This window comes from Lepidochelys olivacea, assembly GCF_965140295.1.
Source record: "Lepidochelys olivacea isolate rLepOli2 genome assembly, chromosome: 2".
Classification (NCBI taxonomy): domain Eukaryota; kingdom Metazoa; phylum Chordata; order Testudines; family Cheloniidae; genus Lepidochelys; species Lepidochelys olivacea.
The window spans coordinates 100803394-100817320 of NC_140412.1; the positions used below are offsets into that span (position 1 = coordinate 100803394).

Here is a 13927-nt window from a genome sequence, read left to right on the forward strand (position 1 = left end):
AAATCTATTGACTATTGGCTATTTTTATGAAGTCTACAGCTAACAAAGGGAGGGTTTAATAGTCATGATATATAAACTCCACAGCAAAACAAAACCTCAGGCAGGCCTTCAAAAAATATCTCCATGTTTGTATCTATTTATTGAAATATATACACTTGTCACAGTTTCAGGGTTAGATGTACCCCTGTCTCTCTCTGGGTCTCAGTGCACCCCAACAGGTGACAAGCCTCAAAATTTCTCCTCTCTCTCGCTATAGTTGTGTGATTCTCCACTTCTAGACCAGGACCTGTGTTACAGATCCCTGTTTACTAACCAGGATTAGTTCAGCAAACCCAGTTTAAACTCAGTTCCTGCAGTTCTGTGGTATGGGAGCTGTGACCAGTGGTACATACACAGTGACCATACAATCTGAAGATGGGTTTTTAAATTGATTACCTACCTCAAGCTTACTATTCCTGTATTGGTAGCTAAATAAGACCAACTTCTTCAGAGTCCCTCTGTAAAGTGTCTTTGGTAGCCATTTCCCTGAAACTGACTCCCCGCCCCACTTCTCCTTCTAGAGAGTGACAAAGGGTGGGATTCAAAAAGGTATTTAGGTAATAACAAATGGAAGTCAAGTAGCTAAATACCTTTGCAAATCCCAATTTTTTAGGGTCCTTCTAGTCCTTAAACTTAGGCATGAGAAGTCTCTTAACATAGAGCCAAGGCAGGTAGGTCTTCCCAGTTAATAGCCTGGTCCCTGTTCTCTTAACAATCCTGAAGTGGTTTACTGGGAGGTATCTTCTGTCTAGTCATAGCAAAAACAAGCAGGAAATGAAACTAATAGCCCCTTTTGACTTAACACTTGTCAGACAGAAAACATCCCTTACAGCAATTGCACAGCCATATAGGAAATACAGTATTCATGAATTAATACATAGCAACCCCATATCCATCACAACGATTATATATATTGTACATTGCTAATAAAAAATAATGGGTACAAATCATAGGTGTGCAGCTATTGATACAAATCTGATTAACACTAAAGCATTTTAGTCTTTACTTAGTTATATGAAGTAGAGTTTGGTTATGTTGAAGAAAAGAGGCAGATTACAAGATTAGTAGTATCAACCAAGACTGAGCAAACCAAATTCACATCCGTGACCTTCAGTGGAATGACAGAGAATAAGTTGTTTGCAGGATTGTTGTAGCCATGTTGATCCCCCAATATTAGCGAGAGAAGGTAGTTGAAGTAATCTCCTTTGTTGGATTTATCCTTAGAAGTTGGACTCATTTCCTTTGTTCCTTAAAGGAAGCTCGTCAAGGCTAAGAACCCCACAATTCTATTTTACCTACAGCAGAAGCCATTAAACTGAACTTTTGCCAGCTGTTTCTACAGCTCTCCTATTCAAAGTACCAGGGGATAATTTTGGCAGCTGAGATTCCACCATGTGGTAACTTTAATGGTAGGTAAAAATATATGCTTGTCAATCTTGAAAGGGTCACTTTCAAGAATAAAGGCAATGGTCCAAATTCATCTCTCATGTCACTTCACTGAAAGCAATGCAGTCAGCATCTTTCACACCATCTCCCCAACTTTTAACATTCTGCTTTATTGCAGAATCTTCAAATCACTCTTACATTATCACGACAGCAATAAAAAGTAAACTATTAAGACATAATGGTCATGTGCAAGCTTCAGAGTTGCATATAATGTTTCCCTGCTTGTGCCTATCTGTTCCATTCTTGTGAGCAGGCACAATATTGACATTTACAAGAGACCTGCTCTCCAAGGGTTTTATTGTCAGTACAACTACAGAGCAGATATCCACAGCAAAGGAAAACCATTAGGCACATGCAGCTGGCATATCTAATATTAAGTCTGCTAACCTTGAGTCTGCATTCTACCTTGACAAAGGTTTGTCCCTATGCAGCACTTTCCCTTTACAAAATGTGTCATCATGTTGTCAGTCTAGTTAGTAAAATGCCATATTTTTGCAGTAGAGTCGCTGTATTAATGTATTTTTCTTTAACACATTGTCTCAACACTCTTGGAAATTTCCATGTGAAATTCTGATATTAGGTTAGTTCTTCGCCCTTTAGCTCTAAACTGCACTTCAGTTCTCTTGTTTCTCAGACTGAGGTTTGTTTTCAACAGGCTTCATTGCTGGGAATAGCAGCACTTCCTAAAGCAGAGTAGGGAGAAACACACACACCACAAGTCAGTGTTGCCAAACCCAAAACTTTGAAAAAATCATTAGGTTCCCAAAAAGTCATGAAACTGGATTAAAACAAAAAAAAGTTTGGTTCTTATTAGTCCTTCAATTTTTGAGCCTCTTCAGTGCACTTACGTTAGTTTTTCAAGCTTCTCTCTGCAACTATAAGGACTAGAAACTTGGGGGCGGTGGGGGGGGGGGGGAGAAAGAGAGAGAGGAAAGGAAGAAAGCAGAGATTCTCACCTAAAAACACTTGTCTGCAAGAGCTGAGGTAAGTTAAACATCAACTACCACAAGACTTGCAATAAGATTACAAGACTTGTCAACACTAATTATTGGCTTTAGATTCACTTCAGTTAATTTGATAAAAGCAAACTCTCAACCTTATTCTTATTCACAGTCAAGGCTCTTTTATCCTGTTCTAGTAGTAAAGGAGTCCTAAAGAGGGAGTAAATATTATTTATTTACAGATCAATGTAAGAGAGCCTTTGTGTAAGTGAGAATCAGGCCCTGGGTCTTCTGAAGGCCCTTTAAATTCTCTAAGCATCTCAGCACCATTGGCCGGAGAGGTAGAGTTAAGGCACATACATTAAGTTGTAGTTACACTGACAACTCCTGCTCTCCTAATTCATGGTCTGGACCAGCATTGGTATTTGCCTCCACGCCCAGTCACCTGCCCCCTAGTTAAGGATGAGTGCTATAAATACAGTTGTCAAAAGAGGTACTTAAAAGGGTAATAGAGTTGTTGTGGCTGCCCAGTGAAGGGGCATACAAATTTGGCCCAGATGAGGGTAAAGAGACAGGACCACACCTGGTTTCTTAGATACTGGGGGAGGGAGACACACTTCTAAAATAGATGGATAAGTGCTTTTTGAATTTGACCTTAATGCTAGTCACCTATTGTAATTTACTGCAAGAAGCTGTAGGTGTCTAATACTGAAGTACGGAGCTTTACGTACTGTACTGCTTTTCAGGGAGCTGTAGAATACACAAAGAAAGAGATGGGGCAGGGGTTCCAAACTTGTTTTGATTCAATCCACCCCCAACATGATCAAGCTGTACTCTGTTGCAACTGCCACATCTTACCTTTTTCCTGGGCAGTAATACTCAGAAGTTGGCGGGTGGCTGCCAGAGTGACATTGGGCTTCACAGCAGCCTGGCTGCTCTTTCCACCCCATCGCTCGTTAGGAAGGGGAAAGCGGAGGCGTATGCAAACATGCCCTAAGCAGCAGCACTTGCAGTAAGGATGCACATGCAACCCTGCACGCACACACCCACCCCTAGCCCCCTCACGTTTTCTGGGCATAGGAGACATCTCACAGGTTGGGGAAAGTTGCAGTACAGGACATTTTATACCTATTCCACATCCTCATTTCTGCCTGCTTTACAAACAGCAAAGAGCTGCAGGGAAGCAAAACAATATTTTGCCTTTTGTGGAAAAAAAATAGCGGAACAGTAACCATAGGCATAAAAACTACTGGTCTACCTTTTGCTGTTTTCTAATTACAGCCTAACCCACCTTAATGTTGTTGGAGTCTGTGAGGAACATGGCAAGACGGTCAATTCCTAGCCCCCAGCCAGCAGTAGGAGGAAGTCCATATTCCAATGCTGTGCAGAAGTTTTCATCAATACTCATGGCTTCTTCATCACCTGCTGCTTTAGCCTAAGGCCCCAAAACAGAATGAACATACAGTATTTCAAATACCTGTTCAGCAAGCCTCCAGGTGCTTGTAATTCGGTGGTAAAAGATGTGCAGTTCCAGCTGTATTTAGTGCTGCTGAATGTCCCAAGTAACACCCTGATATTCTACTGACAAGTGCTGCTGAAGCTACAGCATTTTCAGTCAGCCGGGAAGAGGCTGGTGTTTAGTCATTCAGTCTGGGTGGCTGTTGTCTGTCTCTCTCTCCTTGACCAAGTCACAGTTGTGTAGCAGAGCTGCAGTCCTTCTGGAGCTGTATAAACATGTTCTTCAAATAGACCTACAATTAGCTTCTCCCCATGACAAAGAAGATCCTTAAAAAAATATATCATCACCTTAGCAGCAGCTCAGAAGGGCAGAGATTTGGTTGTGACTTATGAGTGAATTATTCCTTAGGCTGATGATGGCAGGATACAAGATGGTCATTCACTATAGGAAAACCTGGCTTAAAATTCAGCTGTAGCGGAGCTCTGACAAACATTTTCAAACCTGTGGGGCAGAAGCCCAAAGCCTCCAGGAAATACTCTGAGAATTTAAGCGCTGAGGAAGGCCTTCTGCTAGACAATTCACCATGTAATACTAGTTACTTTCCAGCTCGCTAAAGTGTCCTTGGTGAGGCTGTTTGAGCAGGGAGGATTCTTAATCCCTGGATGTAAAGTTAGGAGATAGTTCAGGCACTTCCATAGAGCAGACTTAACTGAGGAAATAGACAAGGCATCCAGATGGTTGTACACTCAGTCAGCACACTCCACCTCCAAGTCTCAGAATGGAAATGTGAGCCAAATGCAGCATCATGTGGGAAGGTCACACAAATACAGTATAGCTAGGAAGTCAAAAAGCTCAATATGATTTCTGCTGTGGACCCCTTAAAAAAAAAAGTAACTGGTAATGAGTGTCATGGGCCAAAAACATTCTGAAGAACTGACTAAGCACTACATTTAAACCTTCCCTTTGCAGCCAGTCACGAACTAGAAGCATTGGTACTAGCAAGAGAAAGAAAAAAAAATAGAAATTGAACATTTCTCTTTATAATTTGGGTTGTTAGAGAAAACCACTTTCCTGCCTTCTGAAAAAAGCTCATAACATGCTAAATAAATGTAGACAAAAATGTCTGTGGATGTGAAAAGAAAACCCATCTTTAACCATGCTTCTGTAATACCACAGGGTTTTAAAAGTCAGACAGATGACAAAAGATTCAAAGGATTTTTTAAATTATATCTTACCCAAACCCAATTGAAAGCAGATGAACGTTTAGATGAAAGCCTCCTCTGAGTTAAGTGCAGCAAATTTAGCCCAAACAATAATTCAGCTGCAGTGCAGAGAACATAGATCAGTTCAGCATTTGGCTCAACAACATATTGCCCTGTGGCTGTTAATTTTCAAGGCAAGAGCTTGCGTTCATTGCTGTTTTAGTTCATATAGTGTTGTAATTTTGAAAGATGTTACCTTCGATTGGTCCTTAAAAAGCTCTCTCTGCCTCACTGGATCATTGAGCTCAGTGTAAGCATTGCAAATCTCCTTCTCCATCACAAAGAGTTCAAAACGTTCACTCAGGCCTGTCTGTGAACGATGCCTGGTTAGAAAGACAAATCATGTGACACAATTTAACATTTTGGTGTCCTGCTGCAGATCAGGATCAAAAATTGCAATGAAGAGTTCAACCCATACAAACAATTTAGGGTTTTGACTTCATTTTCAAACATCTTTCCTCTAGTTCTGTAGAAAGCCACTTAATTATACCATATGCCACTTATTTTCTGAAGTAAAACTATTTCATACTTGTTATTAGAGCTGTGACAAGAAAAAAAAACTCACTACCAGAAAATTAGAGCCAAAACAGTGAAATTGTCATGGAAATTAAACATTTTTTTCTTCCCCTGAAGGAGAGAAAAGTGGTTGTTGCAGGGATGAAAAAGTGCTTGTGAAAATGGCTGTTTCCTCCAGAAAAATGTATCATGGATTATTTAAAATGGACTTTGAGACATATTTGCATCCTGGCCTTAACCAGACTTCCACTTTTGTGCCCTCAGTTTTGTAGGTGCAAATAAGTGTGAGCATAGTACAGGTAACAGACATCTATGTAGCTGGTTTCTGGGAACAATCACCTTACTTTGATATATTAATGCCCTAAATTACATGCACATAAACAATTGTTTGAAAATCTGAGTCCTATGTCCTTACGTACTGTAATTGTGACCGAGTGTGGGTCCATGAAACTAATGTATCTTGATGGGATTCATTTTGCTGGAACTCAAAAACCTCAACTACAGCGGCAGCAGCTGACTAACTTTTATACCATAGTATCACAAAACAATAATGAGAACAGAAGTCATAATTTAGCTTTCAATAGAAAAAACACTGTGACGAATAGATAGCTTTACTGAACCCTGAAATGAATTGAATAAATGGTTAGCTCAAGTTTAAAAATCCAACACTTCCACTGAAGTTACATACCATTTAGCCAGAGGACTCATGATCTGGGGATGGTTGCAAATGAATGTGGGGTTGATGCAGGAAACTTCAATAAACTCACCTACCAACTGCAAAGAGACAGAGGATTCTGTTTTTCCCTTTTACTTGCATTTCATTTTTTTCTCAGTGTCATCTTATTATCCCAGATGGCACCAGTAGGATTTCCATTCATCCCAATATTTGAGAGATTATTCCAATTTTGTCAGGACCAACTAGTTTCAGGGATATTGGCAGGTCCTAAAACCACTTTGAAGGCATATTGGAGTGGACATTGAGTCCAAGCCCACTTTTGGGTCCCATTGGGAGAGGGAAGCTGACAGAAAATATGAGAGGGGATGAGGAGCTATGAGAGTTAAGGTTTAACTTGGATTTTAACTTGAAGAGTGGTCAGTTTGGATGAGCTATTACCAGCAGGAGAGTGAGTTTCTGTGTGTATGGGGGTGGGGGGATGTGAGAACCTGGATTTATGCAGGAAATAGCCCAGCTTGATTGTCATGCACATTGTGTAAAGAGTTGTCACTTTGGATGGGCTATCACCAGCAGGAGAGTGAATTTGTGTGGGGGGGGTGGAGGGTGAGAAAACCTGGATTTGTGCTGGAAATCACTTTAGATAAGCTATTACCAGCAGGACAGTGGGGTGGGAATAGGTATTGTTTCATATTCTCTGTGTATATATAAAGCCTGCTGCAGTTTCCACGATATGCATCTGAGGAAGTGAGCTGTAGCTCACGAAAGCTTATGCTCTAATAAATTGGTTAGTCTCTAAGGTGCCACAAGTCCTCCTTTTCTTTTTGAAAATACATTAAAGCAGTAGTAGAACCAGGAGAACAGAGTTCAAAGACTACTGGGTAGAAAGACTCAAAGATAAGAGTCACTTCACTGTATCAAAGATGGCAGTGAGTCTTCAGAGGATGAGAATGGAGTAAAGACCACACAATTTGATCACTGTGAGTACAGTTGAGGAGAAGTTAAGCTTCAGAAGAAGAGATATCACTATTTCTCCTCAATAGTGGGAACAAAAAGGAAAAAAGAAATCTATAATCCATTCTAATATTTTGAAGTTTTCAAAGCGATCTCAGGCAGTTAAGCACACAACTCACATTTGAAAAACCTCATCTTTAAAAACCCCAGCTCTAATCACTCTAGTTAGTTAGTTACTATATTATAGCATATTATATGCACTATGGTAAACCACAATGTACACACTGTCTAGGCTACTTGGAATGTTGTTAAACATACAGTTGAATACACCAGAATAATTCTGAAATTACTGACATCTATTCAAAGCTAACTAAAACACCACTAAAAGATCTTCTAGAAGAATCGTATGATGAAAATATCTTTGATCTCAGCCAAGTTTTTAATATAAGATATACATCTGTGATTTATATATACAGTATTATATATAAAGAACCATACAGAAATATGAATTGATGTCACCCCAATACACACAGCCTAGCATATTAAGATTTTAAGTATTACATAACCAAACATTGGAAAATGTAGCAAAAATTATACATAAGCGGGGGAAAAAAAATACAAGAAAACCTTATCTAGAAGTCTTGCTGTAGTCCGAGGAGGAGAACATTGGATTCCCTTCTTCAAACATAGCTTGTCAAGGAACTGTTGGGCTTCTGTAAATGAAAATAATTATAACTGTGTGTCAATAAAGGAGCTCAGTTACAAATGAATTTTGTTTGCAGTGGAACAAAAGAAAGGTACATTTCCTCTCAACATTCAGTATCAACTGCTGCTTTCAATTTAAATTTTGACAAACAGAAAAATACAAACTCTGGAAACTGCCCAATAAATAAGCTTGTAATTGTCTCCATAAAGAAGATAGGAACAGGAGCTAGAAAAGCATAGTGTCAGGAAATTTAAAGGTTTCAGAGTAGCAGCCGTGTTAGTCTTTATTAGCAAAAAGAAAAGGAGGACTTGTGGCACCTTAGAGACTAACAAATTTATTTGAGCATAAGCTTTCGTGAGCTACAGCTCACTTCATCGGATGCATTCAGTGGAAAATACAGTGAGGAGATTTATATACACACAAAACATGAAAAAATGAGTGTTACCATACACACTGTAACGAGAGTGATGGTAACACCCATTGTTTCATGTTCTCTATGTATATAAATCTCCCCACTGTATTTTCCACTGAATGCATCTGATGAAGTGAGCTGTAGCTCACGAAAGCTTATGCTCAAATAAATTTGTTAGTCTCTAAGGTGTCACAAGTCCTCCTTTTCTTTTTGAGAAAATTTAAAGTTAGTGAAAAAAGTGTCAGATTTTCAGGCCAGATCTGTCATGTACACACACACAAAAAAAAAAATCTAACCATCCATCCACAGACCAAGTAAATCATAGGCAACAGCTTCCTCCAATTCCCTCCCCCCACCCCCGCCCCTGTAGAACTCTACCCGAGCGTGGAGGTCAGGGGAGACTGTGTAGGGCAATCTCCACTCCTATTCACTCTTTGTTGAGAATCTCAGCTGAAAGGACAAAGGTGCCAATTAAGATAGCAGTTTCTGCAATACCATATCCTATCCAAAAAGGCTCCAATTTATTCAGGTAGGCCACTGCACCACTGTCATCTGATACAGAGACAACTCTCTTCTGTCACTTGGATTCCAGGCTCCATTTGAATCTGTGACTGAGCTGAATGACCCTATACCACATCACTAGTTCCCCAAGACAACTGAATTTCAGGGTTGGTCTTCCCCGCAGTGTTAGCTTGAGCTATAACGTGAGTGTTGCCCCTATCTGACTCCCGCCTATCAACAGAAATCGTAAGCTCCTGTTCTAGCTGGCCCATCAGGGGGGTGGGTTGAAGTCTGAGTGCTGCTGATGCTGGGGCAAGTAATGCTGGGAGGCGGGTAGGCAGAGAACCGCTACTCTGTGCTGCTGATACCAACTGTGCAGTTCATGTGTTATTTCACAGTGAGGCCACTCTCACTAGAGGTAGGCTAACTGGAGAGGCGTTAACACAAGTGTAGATAAGTGGAGCTGTCCTTGCACAATGAGTTAATTCCAATTCTCCTCTAGTTCCAGCATATGGCTCATGTTTCGGCTCCCTCATCTTAAATCACGTCGCCTGCTACATTCTTGAAAATAATAATAATTTACAGAATAATCATGTTTGTCCAACCTCCATTTAGAGCACAACTCCCTTTTATCTGAATCACAATTATGTTCCTCAGCTTTCTTAAGTTGCTGCCCCTAATTTACTTGACCTCCATTTATCCAAATGTGTTGTCCTTGCACTTTTTGGGATATAAACTAGGTTGTACTGCATTTGCAATCTTAATTGTCCAGTGATACCTCTGTGTTCCATTGAAAACTCTAACTTCAGTCATACTGATGTGTTTTAATAGCTCCCATGCATAGACGCTAAACACATGGCTGAATTCATCCTCAGAGTTCTGCTGTGCTTCATTACCGTTATGTGAGGAGAGGAGCTTGAGAGAACTGTAGCTTTGTATTCAATCTGTCCATTAGCCTGCACTTCCTAACACAAGCCAGTTGCAAACGGAGAAATATATCTATCCCCTAGACATGCCCAGTTGCTTTCCTTGCATAACGATGGACATTTAGATCAAGGGCTGTGTACAATTCTTATGTTTCCTTTTACACCACTGCTAGGTCAGAATGTGGGAGAACAAAAGTTAAAAGGGACAGAAAGCAATGACTGAGAATCCCAGGACCGCAACTAGAAAGGTGCTCTTCTGTCAGCAACCTTCCTGTACACCCCACTTACAAGAACCATCTGTATAAGCCATGACTGTTCCTCTCCCCCAGTGTACACTATGTAAGGTATCCTACAAAGACACTTTTCTCTTGTTCCTTATACTCTTCCCAACCACCCCTTCTTTTGCCTGAAGTTCACCTCTTCCCCACTACTCCAGGATTTCTGCCACCTCTCATCATTCCCCCACCATTCTCTAACAGCCACACCTGTATTTCTTCTCTCCCCTCTCATCCAGTGTTCCACCTATTCTTGGTCTTTTCTTTCATCCTTGGCTCACTCCTCTTATCTGCATAAGCTTTTATTCCCCTCCTCCCTCCATTAAATCTCATTGCACATGTGTTTCTATTCAGGTTATTTCACACCAAACACCACTTTTTTTTTTTTTTGGCTTAAAGAGTTAGCTCTGAACAGAGAAACATCCACCAAATGCTTCTAATAGAAGGAGGAAAGCAGTGTGAGCAAATAGCAGAAACTATTAACACCTCCTCCACTGGCTGGCGTCTGGGAACTCTTAGCAGTGTTCACCAGCATCTCAAAATTTGTTTCACAGGAAAAATTCTAAGAAGAATTGCTATTCCCTTTAGAGCCAGAAGCATGTGTCAAATAAGATGCACTGAGGAAGCTCCTCTTTCTTTTCCCTTTATTGGGGTCTGGGATCCCTGCCCAAGAATATCACCTCATTCCTACCCAGGAGTTGGACTCCCCTGGCAGGAAGCCAGCTACTTCTTCATTCCTGCCTTGTGGCTCCTCTTCCACAGGGTTGGAATAAAGAGCCCCCTAATCAGAGTCCTCATATAGATATAGGTTACTTCACATAACATACACTGGTATGTATTCCTGATGCTACACCCTGGAGTGGACAGGAAGTAATTCATGCTAATATAATCATGCAAATTAAACGTGTGTGTTTGTGCAACCATATAAAAACCTTTTTACATTACTAAATCACTTTTCTTTAACACCAGAATAGCAACTCATCCCTTACTGAGGCCTATTCATATGCCAGGCCTGGCATGTTTGTAGTCAGTAATTTTTCACTGCAATACGAAAGTGTTCTCACATTTCCATCATTTAAATACAGTGGAACCAATTTTGCTCAAACTTTAAAAAAAAAAAATCATCTTTGGGCTGAAAGCAGAGAATAGAACATTCCTGTATCAAAGGAATATTCAAGAGAAAGGTGTAAATAAGTGGGGGGAAAGGGACTCTAAATGGAAAACCATACACTTTATGATAAATATTGGTATTAAGGTAGAGACACACACAGAGACTTCTTTCCTCACCATAGAGGTGAAACTTAACCAGGATGTGAAATATACTGTAACAGGAAGCGAGAGAATATCATGCAATTCCAAATCCTGTGAGACAAAAATTTCTTTACTGATCATTGAAATGTCAAATAACTTTAAAATGAAAATGTTTTACTACTTAATTCATTACACCATTCAAAATCCAGAGACAAGCCCGGACAGATTTAATGTACCCTTAGTATCCAGACTTTCTGGTGCTGGCATTTTTTCTCCGGTGACTTTCTCCAATTCTTCCATCATTCTCACTCGTTTAAAAGGAGGACTGAAGTCAATTTCTACTGCCTTTCCCTCAGGGCCATCCGGATGGTAAGTGATCTTGTAGTCACCTGTCACATGCTTCACCATGCCTTAGGGTAAGTAAAATGTGAGGTGTCAGAGAAGTCATCTTAACCTGATTGAATTCCTGGACTTTTACACAAGCAGCTGCAGTATAATTTGCAACATATTGTCTGGTATCTCTTGATCAGAACAGAGATTACCTGATAATTATATACAGCAATTTATTTGCAAGAGGGAAACCAGGGAAATTTTTTCTCCTGTCCCCTCAGATCTTGTTCCCTGGGTCTAATTATTCAATATTATCCAATCAAGAATGTATTATCCCCCCTCCTCCCATTTATATTTGTCAATTGCTTGCATTTTTATTTGGGAAATAAAAGTTATGTACATTTTCCCACAGCTTTATTGTCTTTGAGCGTCACCCAACCCAAACCATTGAAGTTACTCATTAGCGAATGTATACAATCATCACCCAAGGACATACCTGACAGCAGCTGTTCAGTGATGTCCATGAGATCATTATAATCTGCATAAGCCATGTAGAATTCACACGTAGTGAATTCTGGATTGTGGGTTTGATCAATTCCTTCATTTCTGAACTGACGTCCAACTTCATATACCCTCTCCAGACCTCCAACTACTAGCATCTGGGAAAAAGATCCAGATATTCCCTAGTGACTTTCTTCTCTGGGGTGATAGGGGGAAGAGGATGGGGGGGAGGGGGGAAAATAATTCTACATTACAAGTGTCTAACAATGGATGATTAGCCATACTATTCACCATATGTTAGGTGAAACAGTATATATGGGGATGTGATCTTTGCCAGTTTTTCCTGCCAATTCTGTATTGCAGTCCTTCATTGAAATAATAAGAGCCAGCCAGTCTTGCAAGCCCTCTGTATATGCAACTCCCAGTGACTGCCTGTTGCTTTCCAATGGCTGGTTTGCTGTGGAAGAGGATTTACAGAAGGGGAGTCCTTAGTATTTGGGACTGAGAACCAATATATAAAACACAATCTAAACCCACTTTTTTTAAGAGATGTTTTGCAATTGGCAGGTATTTGCTTTTCTTAAGTATAAATGAACTGCAAATGTTACAGGCAGATCCATGAAGACTTGGGTAGCTTTAAATCATGCTGCAGCACCAGTGTGAGAGATATGATTCAATAACTCCTACCTATCCACAGAGGAATGACACTGATTCCTAAGCCAAATGGATATACTTAGTCATCACAGAACATTTCCAGAACAATCCGTCATTGCCAGCAGTACAATTTTTATTCATTTACATATATATTAAAAACATTAGTAATCTACTTACCTGTGAGAACCTCTTGATAGCTAGAAAATGAAGGCTATGTAATTCGTATAAAAGAATGCAAGTTTTTGGGCTTAACCTGTGTATAGTATTATACAGACAACGCTAGAATGCAAAAATATATGGACAATCTTGTCCTGTGGGAAAGTGAGAGCATTGCATATCATTGTTAGGCACATAAGCAGACATCATACAGTTGCTGCACCTTGTGGTATAGTTCAGGAGCTATCCTCATATACAAGTCCATGTTGAGGTCATTGTGATGTGTGATAAAAGGTTTGGCTGCTGCACCACCTGCTACCATGTTCATCATGGGAGTCTCCACCTTTAAAAGAAGAAAGAGCTTAGATGTCTTTCTAAAAGATATTCTGAAGCTCAAAACAGAAGTTATTGGCTTGATGCAGGAAATATTGGGTGATGTTCTATGGCCGGTGTTATATACAGGGAGTTGCACTAAATGACCATAATGGTCCCTTCTTGCCTTAAAGACTTAGGCTCAGAGACTATCAGGGTTGGAAGGGACCTCAGGAGATCTAGTCCAACCCCCTGCTCAAAGCACGGCCAATCCCCAATTTTTTCCCCAGATCCCTAAATGGCCCCCTCAAGGATTGAACTCACAACCTTGGGTTTAGCAGGCCAATGCTCAAACCACTGAGCTATCCCTCCCCCTTATGAAAGAGCAATTCCCCTACAACATGCCGAGCAGATAAGAAGCACAAGGATGAACTAGAGACAGACAGACAGCCATTTAGATTGGAAACACATTACATTTTTCCACATGGATGCTTTAATGGGAGTTTGAGTTCAGCCTATTATAGTCAAGAAATAGATTAACTCTTCTAAACCATAATCTGTAAAAAGAGAGAAAAGTACAGTAACATCAGCGATACAAAATGATTCTCACCAA

General features: G+C 40.2%; 1 protein-coding gene across 1 annotated transcript in view; it reads right to left on the reverse strand.

Moving 5' to 3' along the window:
• Nucleotides 1-1514: 1514 nt before the first annotated feature.
• Nucleotides 1515-13927, reverse strand: part of LOC311515316 (lysine--tRNA ligase-like) — a 33033-nt gene continuing 20620 nt past the window's right edge. The window contains exons 7-14 of the mRNA XM_084618308.1: nucleotides 13226-13345; nucleotides 12188-12350; nucleotides 11598-11771; nucleotides 7918-8003; nucleotides 6352-6437; nucleotides 5344-5470; nucleotides 3718-3861; nucleotides 1515-2168 (exon numbers count right to left, since the gene is read on the reverse strand). Coding sequence (XP_084474434.1) covers nucleotides 2100-2168; nucleotides 3718-3861; nucleotides 5344-5470; nucleotides 6352-6437; nucleotides 7918-8003; nucleotides 11598-11771; nucleotides 12188-12350; nucleotides 13226-13345 — 969 coding nt within the window. The 3' untranslated portion in view covers nucleotides 1515-2099. The remainder of the gene's footprint in view (nucleotides 2169-3717; nucleotides 3862-5343; nucleotides 5471-6351; nucleotides 6438-7917; nucleotides 8004-11597; nucleotides 11772-12187; nucleotides 12351-13225; nucleotides 13346-13927) is intronic.